The following is a 24,913-nucleotide window of genomic DNA, read 5'->3' on the forward strand; positions in this document are numbered from 1 at the left end:
TTCCTTCAATTTAGGTGAGTTTCACCTCATTGTACCGTAGGTCGAAGGCACCAATGTCAGCCCACTAATTCTGGTTATATGTTAATAGAAGGATGCCTTACGGACTATATATAGTCATGTAGGATAGACTGAGGACTCTTGGTCTAGGCTCTCTTACATGTTCCTTGTTTCGTTGTGGTTCTAAAGTAGGACCACATGTTTGGGTGGCTATCTTACCTCTGAGTATATATGGTTATCCATTCTTGGTGCGGTAATATTTAGTATGTTGCTATGTTGTAGTGAACTGCTAGATCTGTATCCTTGTATCGAGTATGTTACTATATTGTAGTGATCTGTTAGATCTATATCTTGGTGTGTAGGATGTTATTATGTTGTAGTGATATGTTAGATCTATATCCTAGTATGTAGGATGTTCCTATGCTGAAGTGATCTGTTAAATTGGTATCCAGGTATGTAAGATGCTGCTATGCTATAGTGATCTGTTATATTTGTATCCTGATATATATGATGTCGTTATGTTGAAGTGATCTGCTCGTTTGTTATGCTAAAAGACTATTATTTAAATAGGAAAAAATGGTGAGGTAGGTAAGGTAAGGTGAGGGGGTAGGGTTGGGGGTGTATTTATTTAAGTAAACAAAAAAATCAAGGGCAAAATAGTCTTTTTAGGTAAGACATGGACCAAAAACGTAAAAAAACAAACAGTAGGGACCTTTCGAGCTAAAAAACAAGTTAGGGACCAAACACGCAAATTACCCTAAACCATAGGGACCATTGGTGTAATTTACTCTAAAAATAATTTTCGGTGATTTTCGATTCGATCTTCAACGATAGATGATTTTAGTAGCTTGAGACATTCTGAAAGTAATTATGAATATGATATCTTTAATATACATTATAAACATAAGATTACATACAATTGGTCCTTAATACATAGCGATTCGTGGTGGTTTGACCATCGAACACTAACTAATTTTTACCAATTGTTACAACAGCTGCCACACACTGGCAACCCTTGCCCACGCTGTGGCGGTCCAATAAAATATATGTGCTTTTATTCAATGCCACGCTGTGGGCATCCTTGCACCATGCCGTGCCACAGGTTTTCCCCCAAAACTCCATCTTTACCTCATAAAAATATAAAGCTAAACTAGTCTTGAACACGGGTGTTACAAAGGTCATGATTTCTGATCAATATACTTACACAACACTCATAGATGGGCTATCCAAAGCAAAGAGATTGGAAGATTCAAATATGGTTTTAGAAGATATGTATATTACTTTTTTTGTGGCAGATTTTTGTGATGATTAGGAAATTTGTGGGGCAGTGTTGGTTGTGATCGTGGCAAAAAGAGCAATACGGTGGTGGTGTATGGCTACATGATGGGGATTTGGAGACCCTAAAAGCGTTTCAGGTAGCTTCTATTTAAATAATCAATGAACTAGATAACTGTCTTATTTGAAATAATATTATTTTATGTTCAAATCATGGTTTCTACATGTCTCATACTCAACTATAAATAGAACCTTATACATTGGAATTTTCAAGTACTCTATTTTTAGATACTAGATCCAAAAATTGATCCTCTCTCGCCTCTCTCCTAATCTTTCTACGGTTCTTGTGTTGTGGGTGTGAACCATTAGAGGCTCGCACACAAATAGAGTTTGTTTTCAAAGATAATTCTAGATTGCTTTGTTGGAATCAAAGATTTGTTTACAATAACAAATAAAAGGTATGCAATTTTGTGAATTTTGTTTAGGGTTTAGAAGATTTGATGTTCAATAATATGTTGCTTACATAGTGTTATGCCATAGATCAAAGTAGGCTGCACGTACCCTTAAGAATATAATGATTTTTCATTACATGTAAAACCTATCAATATCTTATATAAGTTAACAATAACAAAAATATGATTAAATTCACCAGATACATTACTCGTTTGATATGGTCCTAAAACATAAGATTTCATGAATATATCATATAATATCCTAAAAGGAAACCTATTATAACTTTTAAGATGGTAAAAGTAATATGATTATTTGTTACATGTTTTTTATTCATTTGGTGATGATATTACTAGCTTATAAAAAAAATCTATTATCACAATGTTTTTTCAATCTTATTCATACAACAAGGAACAATGCCCAAATTATTCATAAATAAATTTCATTAAAGTATATTTCTGGTATACCCGAAAATACCCGACCCGAATCATCAACCCGGATACCCGAACTATAAGACCCGAATTGTAAATAGTTCAGGTTTCGGTTCATATTATTTTATGAAAAAACTCGAACTACCCGAAGCTCGAAAATTTTACCCAATCAACAGACCTAATTAGTAACAGTGATTAGTAGTAGATAATAAGCAATAAAGAAAAGATAAAAGCGCTATTTTGGCAAAACCATAGGGACCAAAAATGTGTTTTACTCTAAAATGAATTAAATATATATTAAATAACGGAAATATGACCAGATCTCGTATCAGATGAAAACGAGGAAGTTCGAGTAAAGCGAAAGACGAAGGAAGGAGAATTCATGAAGTAAATCAGTGAATTGAAAATCATAGTACAGTCGATTTAAGCATATGACTTGTAATATTGAGGAGAAATCATTCTGGGTTGAACTGGGTGCCGATTTAGTCGAGGTATGTTGATTACATTTGTAAAGTTTGCTTAAGTTGTGTTAAATTAATGGTTGTAAGATGTTTAGTTGTTGGGATGTATGCTAAATCAAGACATAGAACTAACTTAGAAGAAAGTTGAGTTGAGATTGTGTTTCCTGACCTAATTTTGTCATTTTCTCGATTAAAATGGGTAATGGTGATTTGAGTGAATTAGGAAATGTTAAGTAATGAAATTGAGAATATTATATATATGCTAAAACTATGGGATGATGTCAACTTAAGTAAAAAAGAATCAACTAAATGATGAGGTGACGTATTGTGTTGCAGGTTTTCCATATCTCGGTTACTTGCAACAATATAATTTCTTCCTTTAATTTGATAACATCAAAAAGATTGGGGTCCCACATTGACACAAGCTCACCAGATCTTTCAATTGCCTCAGCTACTGCATAATTGCATGTTCTTTTTCCCCAGCAAAAGTAACCTGATTTTTAAGCACCATGTTTCTAACCCAAGCTCTCTTAAAATCCTTCTCCACTCCATTTATATTGATAGATAAGCACTCTAACATTGTTTCTTTTTCATTTATATTGGATTCAGAGAGTTTTGATCCCCAGACACTTCAAATACTCTTTCTTTTACTTTCCCTGAAAACATCTCCTGCTTACACTTTTTTCCTTTGAGGTTGTGAATGTTCTTCATTTTGCTTTCCTTATTTTATAAATGTAGTAATGCTTTGTTGACAATCACTTTCTTCGAACCAAACTCCACCACACTATGTGCTCTAGACCAATGGGATAAATGCAAGAAGTAGCAACCTAGTTTCATTTGTTTGTTTATACTTTATAGCATCCCATCTGCTGCTAACTGAAAGTGCTTAATTATGCTTTTTCTAGAGCCAATTAGACAGGTTATTGTAATTACTTTTAAAAACAAGTAAGAAAGCATTGAGTCAATATAAGTAACATAATCAACCATTCAATGTTACATTCCTATAACACTATTAGTTACCAAAATATAAGCATATCTAGTAAGTAAGACAAGAGAATAAAAGAATGGCATCAATTAGTAGAAATGCTATATATAATTATAATGTTTTGCTGGAGATGAGATTGAATTCAATACCTAGACAATGCCTCTGTAGTACATACATGAAGTTTCAATTTGGTTTTAAGAAAGGGAGGGCTTGAATTGAGATACACTTTCAGATGGATTAGTCTTTAGTGGAATGTCTTTGAGCATTCTTTTTGTTATAATTAAGTAGGTTATATTATGGATGGAGCAGCAATTACTGTAGTTTATGCACACATTTTAGCTATCCAAAACATTCTAATTTTGTAGGGTTTTTTTTATCATTATATTTATGTTGGTCCAACCTACAGAATTGAGATACACTTTCAATTTATATTGGATTCAGAGTCTGAATTCCAGTTTTGATCCCCAGACACTTCAAATACTCTTTCTTTTACTTTCCCTGAAAACATCTCCTGCTTACACTTTTTTCCTTTGAGGTTGTGAATGTTCTTCATTTTGCTTTCCTTATTTTATAAATGTAGTAATGCTTTGTTGACAATCACTTTCTTCAAACCAAACTCCACCACACTATGTGCTCTGGACCATTGGGATCACCCTCAAAATTTACAAACTTTTCTGTTTGGACCAACTTTATCTTTTTTGCTCATAATTACCATTTTAACCTCTCTTAAGTATTGGAAACCGAGATAATATAACAGCTTCGTAGCAGAACAAGTGTTGATATAGAACCATAAAGTGCCACTATATATGTTGTTATGCTCAAAAGCGAAAGGGATAAATGCAAGAAGTAGCAACCTACTTTCATTTATTTGTTTATACTTTATAGCATCCTACTTTCATTTCTTTCAAAGAAACATACCAATGTTTGGACCACCCCCATCTGCTGCTAACTGAAAGTGCTTAATTATGCTTTTTCTAGAGCCAATTAGACAGGTTATTGTAATTACTTTTAAAAACAAGTAAGAAAGCATCTGCTGCTAAGGTACATATGTAATTGTAGTGCTACAAGTTGAGAAGCATGACTTTCAAAGTCTTCAAACCAAATGTGTACCGTACAACTCTGGTGTTTGACTTGCGTTGTACTGTGAGTCTACCAAAAACAAAAATTATAGTTGTCATATCCAAAAATGTAAAACAAACAAGAAATTACTAAATATTTAGTGTTTGGGTTATTGAAATTCAATTTTATCCCAACAAAAAAAAGATGGAACAACGTGGGAAATAGGTGGGGAAAACATGTATAGGCATTGCTTGTTAGGTTGGATAACATACATAGTTTTAGTTAATTCTCTCTCTCTCTCTCTCTCTCTCTCTCTATATATATATATATATATATATATATAAAATCAGAAAATGTTAAAAACTTTAGGAACCAATTTTAATTATTTTATTAATGGATTTAATCTTAGTTTGGCATGGAACTTTCCAAAGCTACTAAGCATGATCCCTTCTTTGTCAGAGCTTCATTTGTCAGGTTGTGGGCTGGATAAGACGCATCTATCTTCTCCACATCTTAATTACAGTACACTTTCTAACATCCAGCACCTCGATCTTAGCAATAATCCACTTGGAGGTATATTTCCATCTGTATTGACAAACATGAGCTCCCTAGAAGTCCTTGACCTTTCAGATACCATGCTGAATTCATCGCTTCCTATTATGCCTAAACTTCTAGAGCTTCATCTTTCTGGTAACAAGTTTAAGCAGATTGAGGATGTTGGAATCTGGAGACAGTGCCACCTGAAACAATTGAGTGTGACAAATAATGTGTTCCGTATGGAAATGACTGACCCACCAAAAAACGCATCAGAATGCTCCCAATATTCTTTGGAGTTGCTGGAATTAAGTCGGAGTTTAAAAGGTAGAATTCCAGAAACACTTGGAGGACTGGCAAACTTAAGAGACCTTGATCTATCATACAACAAACTGACTGGTTCAATCCCTGAATCTCTAGGAAGATTAAGATTTTTACAAGTACTTGATCTATCTGAAAACCAATTGAATGGTTCAATTCCAGAATCCCTTGGAAAATTAGCATCTTTAACAAATTTGGATCTAGGATCTAATTTATTAGACGGGACTATTCCAGTTTCGATTGGGCAACTTGCCAAACTCCGTATTCTCTCTATCTATAACAATTCTTTAGAAGGAGCGGTTACCGAAGCCCATTTTGCTAATCTTTCAGTGTTGAAGGTCTTGGATGCTTCTTCTAACACTAAGCTGACATTCAATGTTTCACGTGGGTGGATACCTCCATTCCAGTTGATATCTCTTAGTCTCAGCTCTTGCAATATCGGGAATGGATTTCCGCAGTGGCTTCGACATCAGAGGAAACTTGAAGAGTTAGAGTTGTCCAATGCTACACTTTCAGGGCCGCTGCCCACATGGCTGCGGAAGATGCCCATCATTCCTGTCTTAGATCTCTCTCACAACAAACTCAGCGGATCTTTGAAAAACCTTCCTAATGCAGGAAATGGTGATGCATATTGGCCTTCACCTGTATTACTTCTGGAATATAACCTTTTCAGTGGGTCAATTCCACGGTCATTATGCAGAAGAACAGATTTGGAAGGGCTTGATCTTTCAAGAAACATGTTAAGTGGGAAAATTCCCAACTGTATGGGGAATCTGCAGGGTTTGACTATCATGAGTATAAGCTCAAATCAGCTCTCTGGTGCCATTCCTAGCTCAATTGCTCTTATTTCATCATTATTTTGGTTAAATTTGAACAAAAATAACTTTACTGGTGAAGTTCCTCCAGAATTAGGGAATCTACAAGGTTTGGGAGTCTTAGATTTGGGTGACAATAAATTATATGGAAATATACCCAATTGGATAGGGAAAAAACTTACATCTTTGGTAGTTTTGAGTTTACACAAAAACCACTTCACTGGTAGAATTCCTCAATCTCTTTGCAAAAGTTCAAATCTTCAAATTTTGGATCTTGCATACAACAACTTAACCGGAACCATCCCTCCGTGTGTAGGAAACTTAAATGGCATGGTTGTGGGTCACTTGATGAATATGAATTTTTCAGATATCGATGATGATAAGAATGTGATTCAGGTCATGAAAGGTGTTGATCTTGAATATACAACAACTTGGGATATAGTGTTTAACATGGACCTTTCAAGCAATAAACTTGTGGGAGAAATACCGGTCGAGCTCACTGCACTTAACAAGTTGGTGGGTCTGAATCTGTCTAATAATCATCTGAGTGGGGGTATTCCAGAGAGCATTGGAAACATGATAAAGTTGGAAACTCTTGATTTCTCAAAAAACGAGTTGAGCGGAAGGATCCCTTCAAGCATGGCAGCTCTGAACTTTTTGAGCCATTTGAATTTGTCACACAACAACTTGTCGGGTCAAATTCCAACAGGAAATCAACTGCAGACGCTTATTGATGATCCATCAATTTATGCTGGGAACAAAGGTCTATGTGGACCTCCACTGCCAAACAGTTGCTCAAATCATCAAGATCCCACAACAACAACAAGCAAGAAGAAACACAAAGCAGCTGAGCAGACCAGAGTATGGTTGTTTTACGTGGACATAATGAGTGGTTTTGCAACAGGGTTTTGGGGTGTTATTGGAGTTCTGTTGTTCAAGAAGCATTGGAGACAGAAGCTTTTCATGTTTGCTGAGGAAATGGTAGACAAGATATATGTTGGAGTCATGGTAAGAGTTGCCAAAATCAAGAGAGGAAGAGAAGCTGCATAGATCCTCTGGAATGCAAGTAGTTCTTGAATGTATGTTATTAATAATAGTTTTGCTTTTGAGATATGCTATTGTGCTTAGTCCAATATAATACTATTTTGATTTTGTATTTGTATGGCCTTTGTAATATGAGTGTTGTTTAGAGGTGATAATTTACAAAATTTCTATTGTATTTGGTATTTATACATGATCAAGTTGTAGATTTAGATTACTGTGTATTTGAGTTGTAGGATTTTTTTTTTCTTGTTAATTCTGCTCTCTTGCTCTCGACTTTGACTCATTTGTTTCTTCATTTGTAAATTTTGTAGTTTTTTCTTTTATGTAAAGGGGGGTGTTTTGGTAAAAGGTGGAAATTTTTTGTTGGATTTGATATTTAGATAAAGATTATTGTCTTCTCTCATGAATCTGCAATGGTAGTGGTCTTGGTTGATTATTTGGTTCTGCTCATGAGTCTGCAAGTTATGAGAGACTAGATTAGGGTTAATCAGTATTGACCTGCTTGTGCAGTGAAAAGTGAAAACATACTGGAACATATTTTTTGAGATTATTTGGTCACCTATGTATTGATTTGACAAGTATAGTTGTATTATTACTATTTCCTTGAGTGCTGGAGCCCTTGATGTGTCTTTGAGCAATTTCTTGATGTTCCTTTTTATTTCTTTCAGCTCAAATATGAGTTGATGCATATTCTTCTTTCTTGTATCTGTTTTTCCAATTATTTTTACTTCTAGTCTGAGTTTGTTCAGATCATCGACGCCAATAGCTAACAGTAATTATATGTTTCTTGTACGTCTTCCAAGGTTGATACTTTACATGCTTCTCCAATATTACTTTTTTCTCCTTTAGGCTCTGTTTCTTATGCAGTACATCAACAAAAAAGGTTGTACTATGTTTGGCATCCATTAGATTATATAAAGAATGTAATTCCTTTTTCATGCCAAAAGGTGGGGCTCTCTTCACTTCTTGCCTATGCAATGACAAGAGTTCCAATCTCTTGCAGTTTGGTTTGAATTATGTCCACTCTAACAAGCATAAGAAGTGCAGCCTTAGTACTTTCATGTTTGTGTAGTGTGTACCATTCGATCAAGTTTTGGATTCAAATGGCAAGGGTTAAAGAAAGCACCAGATTGCTCTTTCATATTAACTGAGCCATGAGTCCATGATGAGTATTTGATTGAGAAACTTTTTTAGAGATTATACACATTTAGTTTGTCTATGTCGACAGCCTTCATATCCTTTGTTTTAATTTCTTATAGATTTTAGCAATGAGCCATTGAAGAACGGTCTTTTGCTTGATTTAGTAGCGATATAGTTCATCTCTGAGATCGTGTTTCCTTGTTTCTTTTGAAGCATCTCATCATTTTGCTCAATTTCCTATGTGTAGGTCCCAAAAAGAAGCAAATTAACTTTGTGTTTACAGCGTTTTATCCATATAGATGTCATTACTCATTGAACGACTTTATACATACATGACTTAATAGGAAAAACCAAGCCCTTAAAGTTAGTTAAAAGCACATTAATTAAAGCTATAGTTTCTCTTACAAATTACAAGCATACTTCAGACTTAGGATAGGTTAACTCTTTGAAGCAGGGCTTATGGTAACCAGAACTTGAATCAACAAAAATAACTAATATGAAGGAAATTATATGCATTTGATAGCATGATGGGAAAAAACTTAACTAATTACCAAATTACCTTGTGTTTGGTTATTGGAATGCCACAAGCATAATACACAACAATGACCATTTCTGTATTTTGATTAACATGAATGAAATCCCATTTTTGATATACCTTTAAAAAAGACAAAAAAAAAAAAAACGCAGCACTTATTTTTAGATTATACTAATTTTATTTCCAAGATCAGTATATGTTCTCATCCATTTTTTCTCACGATTTTTTTTTTTTTTCATTTTACAGTTTCGTTTAATAATTGCATAAGATTTCCTTTTAATTGACCGGTATTAAAATCAAATTACTCATGATCTACAAAAGATTACTTGACGTAGTACGAAGATCTATTAAAATAAACTTAAATCTATGATTTCCTCTTCAAGCCACCATTTTCTTCAACTTCAAACGAGATTCCAAAAATCAAAAATCAAAATGAATGGTATTCTTCTTGATGATGAACGAGAGGAGAAGGTAGGACCAGATTTCGTTTCGATATTGTTCCTAAATCTACAAGAGAGAAGAAATTGCCATGATTATTGTTTATTGACATAAACTAAAGAAAGATTTTCAACTTTATTTCCATACATTAAGCCCTCTATTGGCTCCCAGTTGCCTTCACCCTTTCACAGGATCCAATCAACCAAAATAAAAAAACACTCAGATGACCAAAATTGCTATGCACCCTCTTCAGTCACGTTATTTTATATAGGGTTAATTTGGCAAAATTAGCAAAAAAAGAAGATCTTAGTAGTGGAGGGTAATTTAGGTACTTTATCTTATTTTGTTTGTTGCAGCCGAGTATATAAGAGGGTAGTGGGTGTAGGAATTAAATCACTTAATTCTTCGTGAATGAACTTCATACAATAATCAATTCACTTGATTCTAATAGAATATCTCAAGGAAAGAAGGAAATCTGAACACCGATTGACAGGAACATAAAACTTGAGAATCAATTCACTTGATTCTGGAAGAATGAAGCAAAATTTAACAGCGCATGAAAAGAAACATATGAACAGGGTAGAAACGAAACAGGGGAAAACAAAACTTGCTTGGAGGCTAAACAATTACCAACTAAAACGTGTTTTCTGAATAAATTAACAAAGCAACAATTACATCTATATATATACTAAATAAAATAGTATCCTAGTCAAACTCTAAAACTGGAAGAAAATCTATTTAAATAAAAACTTCCGAAAATACCCCTGGGACCAAAACTGTCCCCGTTTCTGAATTAACCCAACATTTTTTTCCTTAATTCAGAAATAGTCACCATTTTCACCTTTTCTGAACATCTCTAGGCCACCGTTCACTTTGTGATTTTTTTTTATCTTTTTCCTCCTCGGCTTCTTCTCTTCAGAGCCTTTTGTTTCAAAACCATCAAACAATCATCATCATCATCTTTGTTCCTATCAGTGAGCTTTCTTTCTTCATCATCATTGTTTTTATCAGGAACATATTCTTGCCAATGAGATCCAGTTCAACTAGGCGGAGACACACTCCAGTTTTCCCCTCCCAGGGTTCCTGGGGGAATGGTATCGGGTTCTATCCGTGTCCAAAGCAGTGAAGCCCCTTAATGGGAAACTGGGTTGCTAAGGATGATGTTGTTATCTCTTCGGGAGGGATGGAACCTAGGTCCGTTGGGTGTTATGGCAAACTGCCCTATCGGAGGTCACTGCCTGTTGCACCAAACCAATGTTCAAACAAAAATTAGGAACATATTCTTCATTTTGGGTATGCCAATTTGCATTGTTTTGAACATCCTCTTGAGATGCTAACTCATACATTTCGTGCCTAGCTTTTCTCCTTAACAACCTCCTATGAGTACTTCAACCAACAACAAGCCTCCTATGAGTACTTCGACTACACTACTAGAAAAACAGCCTTTTACGATGCGCAATCAATGACACGCGCTGATAGAAGACACGCATTTGAGCGTGCCCTGAAAATTGATGTCAGTTTTCCAAAATATGAATAATAGAGGGCACGCATTTTTGAGTGCCCTAAAATTAGTGTCTAATAAAAAATAAAAATAAAAACACGGAGGGCACCTTATATAAAATGTGCGTCGTCTAACCATGTCGCTTTATAAATTTTAATGAAACGCGCGTTTCATCCGAGGGGGAAATGAAATCTAAAAATTAAAAAGCCCGCTTTATTTCCACCGGCTGAAAACCCTAGCTCATCCCCACCGAAAACCCCCTTTCTTTCTTTCTTCTCTCTCGGTTCTCAAACCTCCATTCACCTTCCGTTATCTGCTGCTTCTTCGACCCTTCTGAGTGTCTCCCACCGCCGTCGACTTCCAATGAAAGACGATTGTTCTTCCCCATCACCATCTATCTTCCAAATTACTAGACTAACCTCACCGTCTTTTTTCTTTACAGTTCAGAGCCAAAACCCTCTCACCACCACCGCCCTATAAGAAGCCTCTAGAAACGCAACCCCGACTCCATTATCGTCTACTTCTTCCCAACGCCCATTCATTGGTTAAGTCCTAAATACATTCCACCGCTTACTACTTCGTCTTCTACCTCAATCAAATTGAGAGCCGCCGGTGTTGTAGAAAGAGAATCCTCCACCGCCGGTGTCATCAAACTCAGAGCCGCCGATGTTATAGAAAGAAAATTCACCACCACCAGGTCGCCACTCTAAAAGCTTCTGGTTCGTCTCCATCACCAATTCGGAATCGTGTTCTTAGGTCACTCGAAAAGCACTCATGGTCGATGAAATCATCAATCACGTTCTATCACTACAAGGTCAACTAGAGGTAATTCAATAATTTCAAATTCTTGTAAATAAATCCACCGATTACAGTGGTTTTGATTTATGATACGAGCAGCATGAGTATGTTTACTGTCAATTTCTTTGCGCACAACAACTTTAAAAAATATGAACTGCGATTTTGAAGTTGCTGAACTCATACGACATTATATTTTCTTGCATAGAAACAGTTGTAACAGAAGTTGGATGTGAAGATTACTTTTTTTTTTCTTTCTCTCATGCTTATTTTCTTACTTGCTGTGGATTACAGAAAAGCCATTAATGGACGGATTTCATATAGTTGTGGGTGTTGGGAATGGAGCTGGTGGTTTTTTTGTTGTAAGTTATCTTTTAGCATGTGTAGAATTATAGACGATTTCAGGATGACTCTAAGGTGGCGGAAGTGCTGGTTGTTGGTAAATTAGTTGGTCGGATGAGTGGTTGGAGAGATTTCCTAATCTGTCCATGATCGAGACAAGTTATGCTGATCTGAATGGTATTGGTCGAAGGTTTTCTACAAAGCAAGTTTGAAATGATCTTTAATATGGGCCTGAGATAAAAGTTAATTGGTATAAGATAGTGTGGTTTAAAGAGAATATTCCCAGAAATGCTTTTATTTTATGGATGGCTATTTTGGGTCATTGAAAACATAAGATCGGGTCAAGAGCTGGGAAATAAGGGGAACTCATGAGTGTTCTTTCTGTAGTAAGGATATGGATTCACATAATCATCTTTTCTTTATGTGTGAAGTTCTTTTATTTCTTTGGCACAAAATAAAAAAGAAGGCAGAGATGGGTGATTGCCCTGATAACTGGACTGGAATCATTTAGTGGTTCAGTCATAAGGTATGTAAGGAGTAGGGTGTGGTGAAATTGAAAAACTAGATTGATAATGGGAGTAAGAACCAGGATTTTAATGATGGCTTTGATCATTAGTTTTGGGTATGAGTGTGTTGCTAAGTTTATTGGTAGGGGGACTATTTGGAAAGGAGCCAATAGGAGTATTGAGGGCAGTTGGATGTGGTTGCTTTTGTTGACTATTAGCAGAAGGAAGGGTATAAAAGGAATTGACGGATTGATCCTTATTAATGGGATTTGTTTCTAAATACCCCTTTTGTCCTCTTTGTCCTGAAATTATATGGTAGCTCCATTTCAAATCCTTCCGTAGAACCCAAGGAAAACCAACAAATGCCTTTCTCGTATTAAAGTAACCATAATGGAAAGTTGCCTAGCCTGATTGCCGAGTAAGTGTATCACTGTCCACATTACTTGAGTGTTCCTGCATGATACTTTGTTCTTTTGTTGGTAATAGAAGTATAATCTTTTGCAAAATGCCAAAATTACAATAATCCCCCTTCCCCTCGACCGATATCTGTTTGCCACTCATAAGCACATTGGACTTGTTGATTTTTTAAGAATGAGATTCACGAAGTAGGGTAATTTCTGTGTTACATGTGAGAAGGAATCTAACTTAATTGGAAATTTGGAAAGTAATAGACATGAAGTTGATATCTCCAGTGTTTTCAAGATTGATCATATACTGGATTTGATATGAATGCATAGTTATTGATGTTCTTTCATTAATCAGAATTTTGTAATCAAACTGTTTGGAGATATGGGCTCGCCTCATGAGAATGATCAACAATGCAGATGCGAGACAAGAATCCAACATACCATCCGCACACACATTACATACAAGAGCAAGAACAGGAAGTCATACATGATTTAAGTAATGGGAACATGATTGAGCATGAGGATCCGGATGATATTGGGTCTGATCCAGGAAACCTATCATCAGATAACCATAATGCAATGATGGCACGTGGAAGCATTGAGGATACAAACCAGCTTACACTCTCTTTCTAGGGTCAGGTTTATGTGTTTGATTCAGTCTCTCCTGAAAAGGTATGAACTTTTATGAATCTGTTTGACTTATGAGTTATGAGTGGTTATGTAATAAAAAGAAATGAAGTCGTGTTGTTGATCAGGTTCAAGCTGTTCTTTTACTACTGGGTGGGCGTGAAACATCCTCAAGCATGCCTTACATGTCATTAACCCATTATCAGCAGAGTAACATGGTATATAACTAATATGTATGAGTCAATGATACAGTTTTAGCTTTTATTTTATTGGGCAGAGTGGATGAGACATTTCAGCATGTGCCAGGTTGGCACAGTTACAGGTGTCATTTTTAAAATTTGATATCTTTTTTAATTTCTTGTAACTTTGTGTGACCAAGATGAGAGTAGGTCACTAGTTTCAAGGAACGAAAGTTCATTCCCCAGTCAGCCTCTAAAATTCCTAAAATACCCCTATTAGTTTATAATAACAAATTTTTCTCCAAACAATACATATACATGGTGCTTTGCTGGACTTGGTTTTCTCTCATGGTACACAGCTGGATAATCCAGCTTTTAGATACTGCAATTATAATGGAATTTATGCCCCCCTCCTGGTTGATAACATCAAGGAGTTTCTCAGAGTTTTTTCATGTACCGACTTTGTTGGTTTCAGGTACTTGATTTAATCACAAAACTAGTTTTCAAAGTTGATCAGTTAAAAATATAACACTGTTATTGATTAGGTCTTTCTAATGCATTCATTCATGTATTCTCTTTGATGGAACGAATAGTATTGGACTGCCACATAAGGAATCAGTAGTAGCATGATGTGATGAAGTTGACTCCCTTGCTAAGGTAATAAACTAAGAACCAAGCATAATATAAGCTAAGTGAAATTAAGGCATTTATTTGCAATCAAAATATGAAAAGGTTAAAGCTGATTCAACATATTCTTTTCTGATTATCAGTCAATGGTTACAACACTGATTGTGATGCTTGCATTACCGCAATAGAAGATGCACTGCGAGGTTGGTAGCATTATAACTTATATGCAATGATCATATATTTTATTATTTTTGAATCAGTAATTCATGTTTATTGATGAACAGAGATCGGGTTTCAAATGGGGATGTAGCAAATGTGTCCCCAACTAAACTCATAAATACGGAAAAAAAAAAAAAAAAGAATTCATGTCCTTCCAATTTATACTCTAAATAAATGTATATCAAACATTCAGATCAAAAAAACTTAAATGCCATATAACTTAGGTAGTTGAGAAATTTGTTAAAAGTAATAAATTGGTTTGTTTATCTGATGTGATGGAAGCAGTGTTATGGTGCATGGTATGGATCAGTCCCTGGTTTAATTCAATATATTTTATATGTAATAATTCACTCCATTACAGAGTGTGATTTGATTTGTTGCAGGAATCGTGTGATGCAATTTTAGTATTTGAGTATTATTATTTACACAGTTCAGGTATTGCCTTATCATTTACATGCATGTTTTCTATTTAAAAGCAATGTCTAATTAATTAATTCATTCCATTAAGTGTCGTATTTAGATCTTGGACCATGTCATAATTTATTAATTTATTGTCACATAATATATTAAAAACACAAAAGTATCATATTTTAATTTTCTTTACACTCTGTTGCTTAGAGACTCTACATTCCAACCCATTATTAGATGTCATTTACCAATTTAATGTAACCCATTTATGACCCACTTTAGTCATTCACCAACAATTTTCATTACTTGTCATGTCTTAATAGCTATTAACATAACTTGTCATGTCTTAACAGCTATTAGGCATGAACATTCAATGCATTAATCCTGAACGCCTTGCACGTTTTCAGGCTAGGTTTTTCTACTAATTTTCAGTTCCCTGCTTTTTTTTTAACTTATTTATCATATTGGGTAAGTAGAAGAGAATCTGTAAATATATTTTTGAATTTATGCATATTAGAGTATTAGTACAGCAGTCTTTTTGTTGATTTGGGAAGTCCGCCATACTATATCTATTATTCATATCAGTTATTAATCTTTTATGCAGATTTTGAGAGACTTGAAGCATGCTTTTTGTAACAGCCCGGATTTCCAGGTATCTTTTATGCTTATGTTTTTAATGTTTTGTGAGGGGACTCGGCGAGTTGGAGCTCAGACTCGCCGAGTAGGATCGCGGTTCAGGACGCGGGTTCGCGCCCGGACTCGACGAGTCCAAGGGATGGACTCGGCGAGTCCTCGCTGTTTAATGAAACCCTAATTTCCCGGTCTTAAGCCCTATTTAAAGGACCTTATGGCCCTTCATTGTGGCTACCTGGATCTTGAGAGCACCAAAACAGCTGGGGGATTCGTGTGAGTGAGAAAGAGGCCATTGTTCACCAAATTTGTGTGTTTTTGCAAGAAAGGAAGAGGAAGGGCAAGCTAGAAGAGTTGGGGAGCTTGGATCTTCTTTCATTTCATCAGAGGAGGCTTCTTGAGGTATCCTTCAGAGCTTATTTTCGTATTTTGTTGATATGGTCAAATCTAGGGTTTCTTCATGCCTTATTTGCTTTGTATTGGAAGTGTGAGAGGTCCCATGGGGATATGGTGCCTAGATCTGGACCTTAGCAGGTCCAGAGAGTCCCTAATGTCATGCTTTATGTCCTCCCTTTTGGGTTGGAGGCTAGGGTTGCCATTCTAGAAGTCATTCCTCCAAAAAGAGCCTTGTGAGTGTTGTATGGTAACCAAGATATGAACTTTGCGTGATGAATAAGTTTAGGAGGGCCAGATCTGTGAGTGGATGGTGCGGATCTGACCTCAGAAGCTAGTTTGGGTTGATGCATGGCATGGACTTGCTGAGTCTGAAGAACAGACTCGGCGAGTAGCATGAAGATTGTCCTTAACCACTCAGCGAGTGGTCTTGCCGAGTTAAGGGTCGACTCAGTGAGCCAGGGAGAGTTAGAGAGGGTGGACAGTTAGACTGAGTCGAGCTGGGACTCGCCGAGTTGTTCTTGAGACTCGGCGAGTTGAGTCGTGGTGGCCCCGCGATTCATGCCAGGTGGAACCCGTCGAGTCAGGGGAGTACTCGACGTGTCAAAAGAGAATCCTAGAGAGTTGGTGAATACGTATAGACTCGCCGAGTTGCCCTAGTGCACTCGCCGAGTCCGGTCAAAGTTGATCGTTGACCAAAGTTGACCAGAGTTGACTTGATAGGGGTAGTCAACCTTAGTGGTAAAAGTGTTAATCAGAGATGTATGATGTTATAGGAGGATTATAGCTCGGAGGATCGAGCACGAGTGTTTTCCCGGATTCGCGAGTTATCGAGATATACAAGGTGAGTCTTCTCACTATACTTTACCTTGAGTAGGTAATCAGAGTTATGTGTCAGAGTATGTATATTATGTGTATGCTATGTGTTGTACTGCATGATATCTATGTGATTTATGTTGTGCATGTTTATAGAGTTGGAACCGGAAGGTTCCTAGAGTTAGAACCTGAGGGTTCACAGAGCTTGGGTGCACGGACCCATAGAGTTATAGCATCGAGTGGCTAATATATGTTTATGTGGTATTTTGGGGAACTCACTAAGCTTTGTGCTTATAGTGTTAGTGTTGTTGTTTCAGGTACTAGCGATGACCGTGGGAAGGCGCCGGCTTGATCTGTACACACGCATGGGATTTTGATATACATATGATCTTGGGATTTTGTATAATGTGAATTGGGATTTAAACTTAACGTTTTTTATGAAAAGTTAATGAGAAATGTTTTTATAATTTTTGAAAAATTATTTTGAAATTCTCGGTGTTACACTTTTTTGGCCTTTTCAAGTTGACCAAAGTAAAAGCCCATTTCGAAGATTAGCAGAAGCTGCTAACTGCTCTGATAGATCTGCATATATTGAAAAAAGGTCCCTTTTAACTCCTATTACTCTTTCTCTTAGATAATAGATGGACAAAAATTTTCATCATGAATCCTGAACTGTGTTTTTATATTTATTTATTTATTTTGGGTGTATATATAATTTACAGTGGATCGGAGGTGTCTAAAAGCTGAAAACTCTTACATGCTTCTTGTTTTAATATTTTATACAAGTATGGGCTATATTGAAGCCTGGATGAAAGTGGAAATCCCTCAAGATACAGAGCTTGTGGAGCCGCTAGATGAAGCTTGTATATGGCGCCAAACAAGAGGCGCCGCCATTGAAACTTTAGGAGCCGAGAACAAAGCTGAATCCACAGAGAAGGTTCAATTACAATTTACAAATTTGGCCTTCTGTTTTCTTAAATATTATCATATTTGTGAATCTTAACAGTAGTTGTTGGTCTTCCTCTTGGTGATCCATCAATGAAATGGCCAACTTGCATCATGCAATAACATTTTAGGCGAAGATGTAGGTATATGTTTTTTGTAATGAATAATGTAATCATATGTATGAATATGAAATAAAGTTTGTTATTTAGTATGCGATAATCATGTATAGGGAGAAAACTTCTATTGATTTGTTTTATCTTTCCATGGATCGATTATTTGTATGACATTAAATTTTATGCAATGGATTGTATTTTCTGTATATGGTATTTTATTTTTTGTTATGAGACATTAAATGCAAATTTAATTTGAAAATTAGTAAATCTATAAATAATATGTTTTTTAAACATTTAAAATTACGATACGCAAAAAGGTGTGTCATCCTCATTTATGACATGGCCTTTCTTGACAGGAGCTTCCTTGATACGCATTGCGTGTCATAAACACGTGCGTCGTAAGGTTACGACATGCAAGTGCGTGTTGTCTATCTTTATGACAGGGCCTTCCTAGATACGCATTGCGCGTCATAACCGCGCGTCGTAAATGCGTGTCGTAAATGCGCGTCGTCTCTCGTTATGACAGGGCCTTCCTTGACGCGCATTTGCGCATCGTCTGAGCGTTTTACGACGCGCAATGAGCATCGTAAAAGGCCTTTTTTCTAGTAGTGCTAACAACAGGGAGCCAATCATCAATCTCATCGGCCACATATAGGATCTTATTAGCATCATTCCCTTCAGTGTTTTTAAAAACTTGTTCTTATCCCATGTGTTTTTGCATAGATGACCATTAACATCATCAACAATTTCATTACTCTTTATCAACACAAGAGGATCAATAGTGGATTCATTCTCGAGATTCACTTGATCTTTAACAGCTCTAACATCAATATCTCCTGTTATTGCAAAACCATTAACATACCCTTAGATTCCAACACTAACGGATCAACGGGTAGTTCCTTTTTTTTTCTAAACTTAGCTTTTCATTTTGACATTGGTCAACTTCATTAGCTGAATCAGATTTCGGAGAGTTGTTTCCAGCTTGTGTGCGTAGTTCCATGTGAACTATCTTTTCTGCCAAGCATCCTTCATACAAGCTTTTGGTGACATCAATCTTTGTTTTTTCACAAAACAATCCTTCTTCGGACATTTGATTGAGTATAGGTTCTTCAACTTCTTAATAATGTGTAAATATTGTATCTATCTATATATATATATATATATATATATATATATTCCGATGTAGATGTAATACAAGGAAACGTGATCACGTTTCGTTGTATTACATTGGAAAAAATATATAGATACAATATTTACACATTGCTACCATAGTTTACATAATTGATTTGCTAGTCTAATGTTTATTATAGCAGCATCCTTCAAAGAATCCAGCCTATACACATAGTGAAAAGAGAAAGATAATAATTTGTAACATAGAAACAACTAAAGTCATCACATAAGAGAGGAGTCATAATCATCTTATACAAAACAGCACTGACAATGTCATCTTCTTCGTCTGTTGGCGAGAGCTTAGTAGATCAGATTTGTTGTGTAAATTCTATCTAGTCCTAGATTAATGGTTGTATCCTGTATTGTAGGTGATTTCTTAGCTCCTATATTGTATATATATATATACATGTACCATCCAATGAATAAATAATATACCGGGAAATTACTCCACATCTGTTCCTGATCTCATAGTTTTTCATGGTATCAGAGCAGAATAGATCCTAAATCATCGAATCATCAGATTACTAAAGGACCATGGGAAACGAAGGCGACTCTTCAGGACCATCCAACTCATTTGTGATTGTGCAGATAATTCATGATGCCCTATTCCCTACTGGAGTATGAGACAAACTACAAATTGTGGTCTCAATTGATGGAGATGCGTATCGGAGCTCGGAGCAAATCGGGGCTCCTTACCGGTACATCGACGAAACCAACAACGAATGAAAAGGCGATCGAAACTTGGATCACTGATAACAATAGGGTCAAGAGTTGGCTCGTTGACTCAATGAATCCAACCCTAATGCGCCGATTTATTCATCTCCAAACAGTAGCTGAAATTTGGGAAGCAGTGAAAAAAACCTTCTATGATGGGTCCGATGAAACCCAGTTGTTTGAACTGAACATAAGGTCCTTCAATACTCGTCAGAGTGGGAGATCCTTACCAACTTACTACAACGAGTTGGTAAGTATCTTCCAAGAGATTGATGCTCGATTAACCCCTGAAGAGGACACTGTGGAGTCTACGGTAGCATCAAGCAAAACTCTATCAAGATTTCGAGTCCACATTTTCCTAGCAGGTCTGGATCAGGAGTTTAACCAGGCTAGGAGCGAAATCCTAAGGAAGGATCCACCCCTCGATCTTGAATCATCGTATGCCTACATTCGCAAAGACCATAGTCAAAGACAATCAATGGAGGAACCCAAGCCAGAACCTGACAGCATGGTGCATTTGGCCTCACGAAATCGAACTCAGAACACCAAAGGAAGAAATAACAAGGGAAATATGCTTATGTGTACTCACTGTGGCGAAGATGGACAATCAAAAACCAAATGCTATGAACTTATTGGCTACCCGGAGTGGTGGGATTTCACAAAGAAACCTAGAAAAAAGATTGGCCAAGCTGCTACTGTCAAGTCTTCACAAACTGAGGAAACGACTATTCCTATAGCAGCTCACACTTCTACAAACACGGGTATGTCCATTAGTAACCAAAACAATCAAAATAACAGGTGTATAATTGATACAGGTGCAAAAGATCATATGACGAATGATCCAGCAAAATTAATTAAGTATCATACTCCAAAACAAGCAAATGTTAAAACCGCAAATGGGGAAATGGCACATGTAGTTGGTGAAGGAACTGTAAAAGTAACAAACTCTATGGATCTTGATTGTGTTCTTGTAGTTCCCTCACTATCTTCAAATTTACTATCCGTCAGCCAAATTACAGAAGCACTAAACTGTTATGTAATTTTTTGGAAAAAATGATTGTGTCTTTCAGGATATGGAAACTCATCAGACTCTTGGCTATGGTACTAGGCGTGGCAGGTTGTATTATCTTGAAGAAAATCATCAAAGTCAAGCATATCATGAAGGAGTAGTGGAAATAAATAAGTGTGGCAATGTTATAGCATCGTAGGCTAGGACATTTATCTTTTGGTTATCTTAGGAAGCTTAAACCTAATTTACTTTCAAATGTAACGGATAGTGATTTCAAGTGTGGTATTTGTGAGTTAGCAAAAAACACAAAATTTTCATATGGTTCTAGCGATAATAAAACTTTCGTTCCATTTATGAAAATTCACTCGGATGTATGGGGTCCTGCTCTTATACCCACTCCTGATGGTGCAAAGTACTTTGTAACCTTTATTGAAGAAAGTACTCGTATGGTATGGGTACCACTCCTTAAACACAAAGGGGAGGTATTCAATGCTTTTGAAGAACTATACAATACTATAAAAACTATGTACAGGAGGGAAGTCCAAATACTCCAGTCCGATAATGGGGGGAGTATATAAACAATCAAATGAAGAATTTTTGTAAGGCAAACTTGATTCACCACCAAAATTCATGTGCTCGGTCATCCCAACAAAACGGACTAGCTGCGGGGAGAAACAGACAACTCCTCGAAATAGTTCGAGCCTCTCTCTTTGATATGGAAGTACCTCGAAAAATTTTGGGGTGAGGCATTACGATCATCTGCGTATCTCTTAAACCGAACACGATCAAAGGTACTAGGTTTTAAACCTCCACTACAAAAGCTTTGTGACCTTACAGGAATACAAACAAGTGATGGTCTTGAACCACGCATATTTGGGTGTACCACATATGTTCACCAAAATGTGGGAAATTTGGAGCCAAGGTCAGTTCGATGCATGTTTCTTGGGTATGCAGATGCAAAGAAAGGGTATATATGTTTTGATCTTATCCAAAATAAGGTTCATGTCACGCGTGATGTTGCATTTCATGAAACAATTCCATACTTTGGTCATGAATGTTCCCTTCAGGGGGAGAAAAACGAAGAAGTGAAAACACATGACTTTCATGAACTATCCATGTTTTTTGATGAAGAAGAAGGTGAATGTGGGAATTACGAAATTCAAATTGATGTCGATACGCCTAGTACCAATAGTGAGCCAGAGCCTAGTACAAACGGAAACCATGAAAACCATGAGCTGGAGTCGGAACAACCTAATACCACTAACACTCCAGATGTTACTAATATCCCAGATGTCAATTCTGGGAATTCTGATGTTGTCTTGCAGGATATGAATGAAGAAGGAAGCGAAAGGCGTTACCCAGTGAGGATCAATCGAGGCCAACCAAAGAGACAATATGTACCTGACTTAAAAGCAAAAGCAAAATACCCCATCGGGAACTTTGTATCACACCACAGGCTTTCAGATACTCATGCTCTAAGGGTAGAAAAAATGTCATCTGTTACTATTCCAAGAGATGTACAAGAAGCTCTAAAAGATGTAAAGTGGAAAAAGGCAATGAATGAAGAAATGGAGGCGCTGCAAAAGAATGAGACATGGGAGCTTGTGAATCTTCCTAAAGGCAAGAAAACAGTAGGATGTAGGTGGATTTATAACATCAAACTCGATGAAAAGGGAAACATAGACCGGTATAAAGCTAGACTCGTAGCAAAGGGATATACACAAAAATATGGCATAGACTATGGAGATACATTTGCTCGTAGCAAAGATGAATACGATCAGAATTTTGATATCCATTGCAGCGAGTAGAGACTGGCCCTTGAAACAATTTGATGTAAATAACGCTTTCTTGAATGGATACCAGGAGGAAGAGGTATATATGGATCCACCACCAGGAACAAACAGCAACGAAAGAGTTTGCAAGTTAAAGAAGGCATTATATGGGTTAAAGCAATCTCCTCGTGCGTGGTTTGGGAGGTTTTCAACCTTTATGAAGAAAATTGGATACAAACAGAGTGATGCTGACCATACGCTCTTCGTCAAAGGAGGAAAAGATAAGGTTACAGCTCTCATAGTTTATGTAGATGACATGGTGGTAACTAGAAACGATCATGAGGAAATAACCAAGTTACAAAAGGTTCTTGCTACAGAGTTTGAGTTAAAGGATCTAGGTCACCTAAAGTACTTCTTAGGCATTGAAGTATCTAGGTCAAGAGCAGGAATCAACCTTTGCCAGCGAAAATACGTATTGGATCTACTGGCTGAAACTGGAATGCTAGATTGCAAACTGGTTAATACTCCTATTGAAACTAATCACTCATTGTCAATCAGTGAGAACCAAGTTCTAGCAAACAAAGAAAGGTATCAAAAATTGGTGGGAAAACTTATATATTTGGCTCATACACGACCAGACATTGCGTATGCTGTGAGCGTGGTTAGTCATTTTATGCATGCTCTAGGAGAAGAACACATGAATGTTGTTAACTGAATACTAAGTTACCTTAAGTCATCTCCTGGAAAAGGCTTATTTTTTGGAAGGAACACAGATCGCAACAAGGAACTAGAAGTAAGAGGTTACACAGACGCTGATTGGGGTAGTGATCGAATGGATGGCAATTCTACCTCTGGATACTTCACATTTGTGGGAGGAAATTTAGTGACATGGAGGAGTAAAAAGCAAAAAGTAGTGTCTCGATCAAGTGCGGAGGCCGAGTTTCGGGGAATGGTACATGGAATATGTGAACTACTATGGATAAGAAGAATTCTCATGGATTTGGGAATAGTATTGATTACACCCATGCTATTATATTGTGATAATGAATCTGTTGTGAAAATTGCTAACAATCCTATACAACATGATCGAACAAAGCATGTGGAGATTGACCGGCATTTCATTAAGGACCACTTTGAGAAAAGAACCGTGGAGTTACCACATGTTGCATCGAAAGAGCAGTTGGTTGATATGCTAACTAAGGCTGTGTGTGGAAGAATATTTGAAAGCTCTCTTGACAAGCTGGGAATGGTTGATATCCACTCACCACCTTGAGGGGGAATGTTGGTGAGAGCTTAGTAGATCAGATTTGTTGTGTAATTTCTATCTAGTCCTAACACTCCGCTGTCTGGGAGATTCGGGCCCCGCCCACACTCCGCTACTAACATGCATACAAGTATCACACTAATAACAAACATATCTATCAAACAGTCACATAACTATACTCAAATAATACTACAAGATTCGGGCCCTGCCCACACTCAAATACTAACATATCACATATACGGGCTGGCCTTGGTGCCTTAGACCTGTTCCTACTGAATGATAACTCACCTCTCAAGCTGGATGCTGATATTTCAAGTGAGGAAATCTCCGATGGCTGCTCCAACGACTCCCCGACTATAAATTCACAAGGAAAACTTAGTCAAAAACTAAGAATCCTTTGAAGGGGAAAATGACCATTTTTCCTTCTGAGCTAATTTGGACCATAACCTGGGCCCAATCCCTTTTAACTTTTCTAAGCCTGCTAATGGCCAACTAAAGACCCACTAATGGCCTAATCTTCTAAATTGGGCCCAATTCCTCAAATGGGCCTTTCCTTAATCCCAACCATGTCCTTGGTCCATTATCTAATTTTTGATGGGCCATTTCGGCCCAATAACTGCTAAGCCTAAAGATCGGCTCAAACCGAGGACCAAAAGTCGTAAGCCTAAAATCGGAGAGTACGATGAGCGTACTCCTCTATACACTACACATACTTCTTGAATGGCTTGTAAGATGCGCTTGTTGGCGTGTACACCCAGCGTGCTACTCTGTTAAGCCATCTTCTTCAAAACTTCTTAATCCTTAAAGACACTAAGTCCAAATTACAGATCTGAGTCCAATAACGTCTTAGCCCATAAAGTCGACTACTTGGTGGCTTGCAACCCACCAAGTGATCCCAAACTTAGAATATAGCAATTAACTTCATGAAATGGCTAGATCTCATGCATGGTTATCAATAGGCCCTAAAGATTGAAACTTTACTGCTTATGGG

At 36.8% G+C, this 24,913-nt stretch overlaps 3 protein-coding genes and 1 long non-coding RNA gene across 7 annotated transcripts; all 4 read left to right on the top strand.

The window, feature by feature from the left end:
* The first annotated feature begins 1,328 nt into the window (after positions 1-1,328).
* Positions 1,329-7,581, top strand: LOC145065722 (receptor-like protein EIX2). Of its 3 annotated transcripts, none has more exons than XM_079012780.1 (3): positions 1,329-1,412; positions 2,486-2,644; positions 2,951-7,581. In XM_079012780.1, exon 3 carries the CDS (start codon positions 5,012-5,014, stop codon positions 7,376-7,378), a length of 2,367 nt encoding a protein of 788 aa, XP_078868906.1. In that variant the 5' UTR covers positions 1,329-1,412; positions 2,486-2,644; positions 2,951-5,011; the 3' UTR covers positions 7,379-7,581. The 3 variants fall into 3 exon arrangements, with proteins under 3 accessions (XP_078868906.1, XP_078868908.1, XP_078868907.1); XM_079012782.1 differs by having other exon boundaries at positions 5,118-7,581; XM_079012781.1 differs by having other exon boundaries at positions 1,354-1,412; positions 2,474-2,644.
* Positions 7,582-14,688: 7,107 nt separating this feature from the next.
* On the top strand, positions 14,689-18,088 carry LOC145065726 (uncharacterized). 2 transcript variants are annotated; one of them, XR_013688520.1, is made up of 7 exons: positions 14,689-14,987; positions 15,072-15,123; positions 15,701-15,748; positions 16,056-16,128; positions 16,896-16,963; positions 17,253-17,536; positions 17,658-18,088. It is a non-coding gene; the product is annotated as an uncharacterized LOC145065726 (long non-coding RNA). The 2 variants fall into 2 exon arrangements; XR_013688519.1 differs by having other exon boundaries at positions 14,689-15,123.
* A 1,727-nt stretch (positions 18,089-19,815) lies between these two features.
* On the top strand, positions 19,816-20,934 carry LOC145067059 (uncharacterized). The gene has a single exon (XM_079014277.1). The coding sequence runs from the start codon at positions 19,816-19,818 to the stop codon at positions 20,932-20,934; it is 1,119 nt and encodes a 372-aa protein (XP_078870403.1).
* Positions 20,935-21,821: 887 nt separating this feature from the next.
* LOC145067060 (uncharacterized) lies at positions 21,822-22,694 on the top strand. The gene has a single exon (XM_079014279.1). It carries the CDS (start codon positions 21,822-21,824, stop codon positions 22,692-22,694), a length of 873 nt encoding a protein of 290 aa, XP_078870405.1.
* Positions 22,695-24,913: the final 2,219 nt, after the last annotated feature.

The sequence above is a fragment of the Lactuca serriola genome, chromosome 8, assembly GCF_051521515.1.
Source record: "Lactuca serriola cultivar US96UC23 chromosome 8, Lser_US96UC23_V15, whole genome shotgun sequence".
Classification (NCBI taxonomy): domain Eukaryota; kingdom Viridiplantae; phylum Streptophyta; class Magnoliopsida; order Asterales; family Asteraceae; genus Lactuca; species Lactuca serriola.

Excerpts from the sequence above, each read along its gene's own strand:
- LOC145065722 (XM_079012780.1), top strand. The coding sequence starts at position 5,012 with ATGTTAAAAACTTTAGGAACCAATTTTAATTATTTTATTAATGGATTT.
- LOC145067059 (XM_079014277.1), top strand. The coding sequence starts at position 19,816 with ATGGAGATGCGTATCGGAGCTCGGAGCAAATCGGGGCTCCTTACCGGT.
- LOC145067060 (XM_079014279.1), top strand. The coding sequence starts at position 21,822 with ATGTTTCTTGGGTATGCAGATGCAAAGAAAGGGTATATATGTTTTGAT.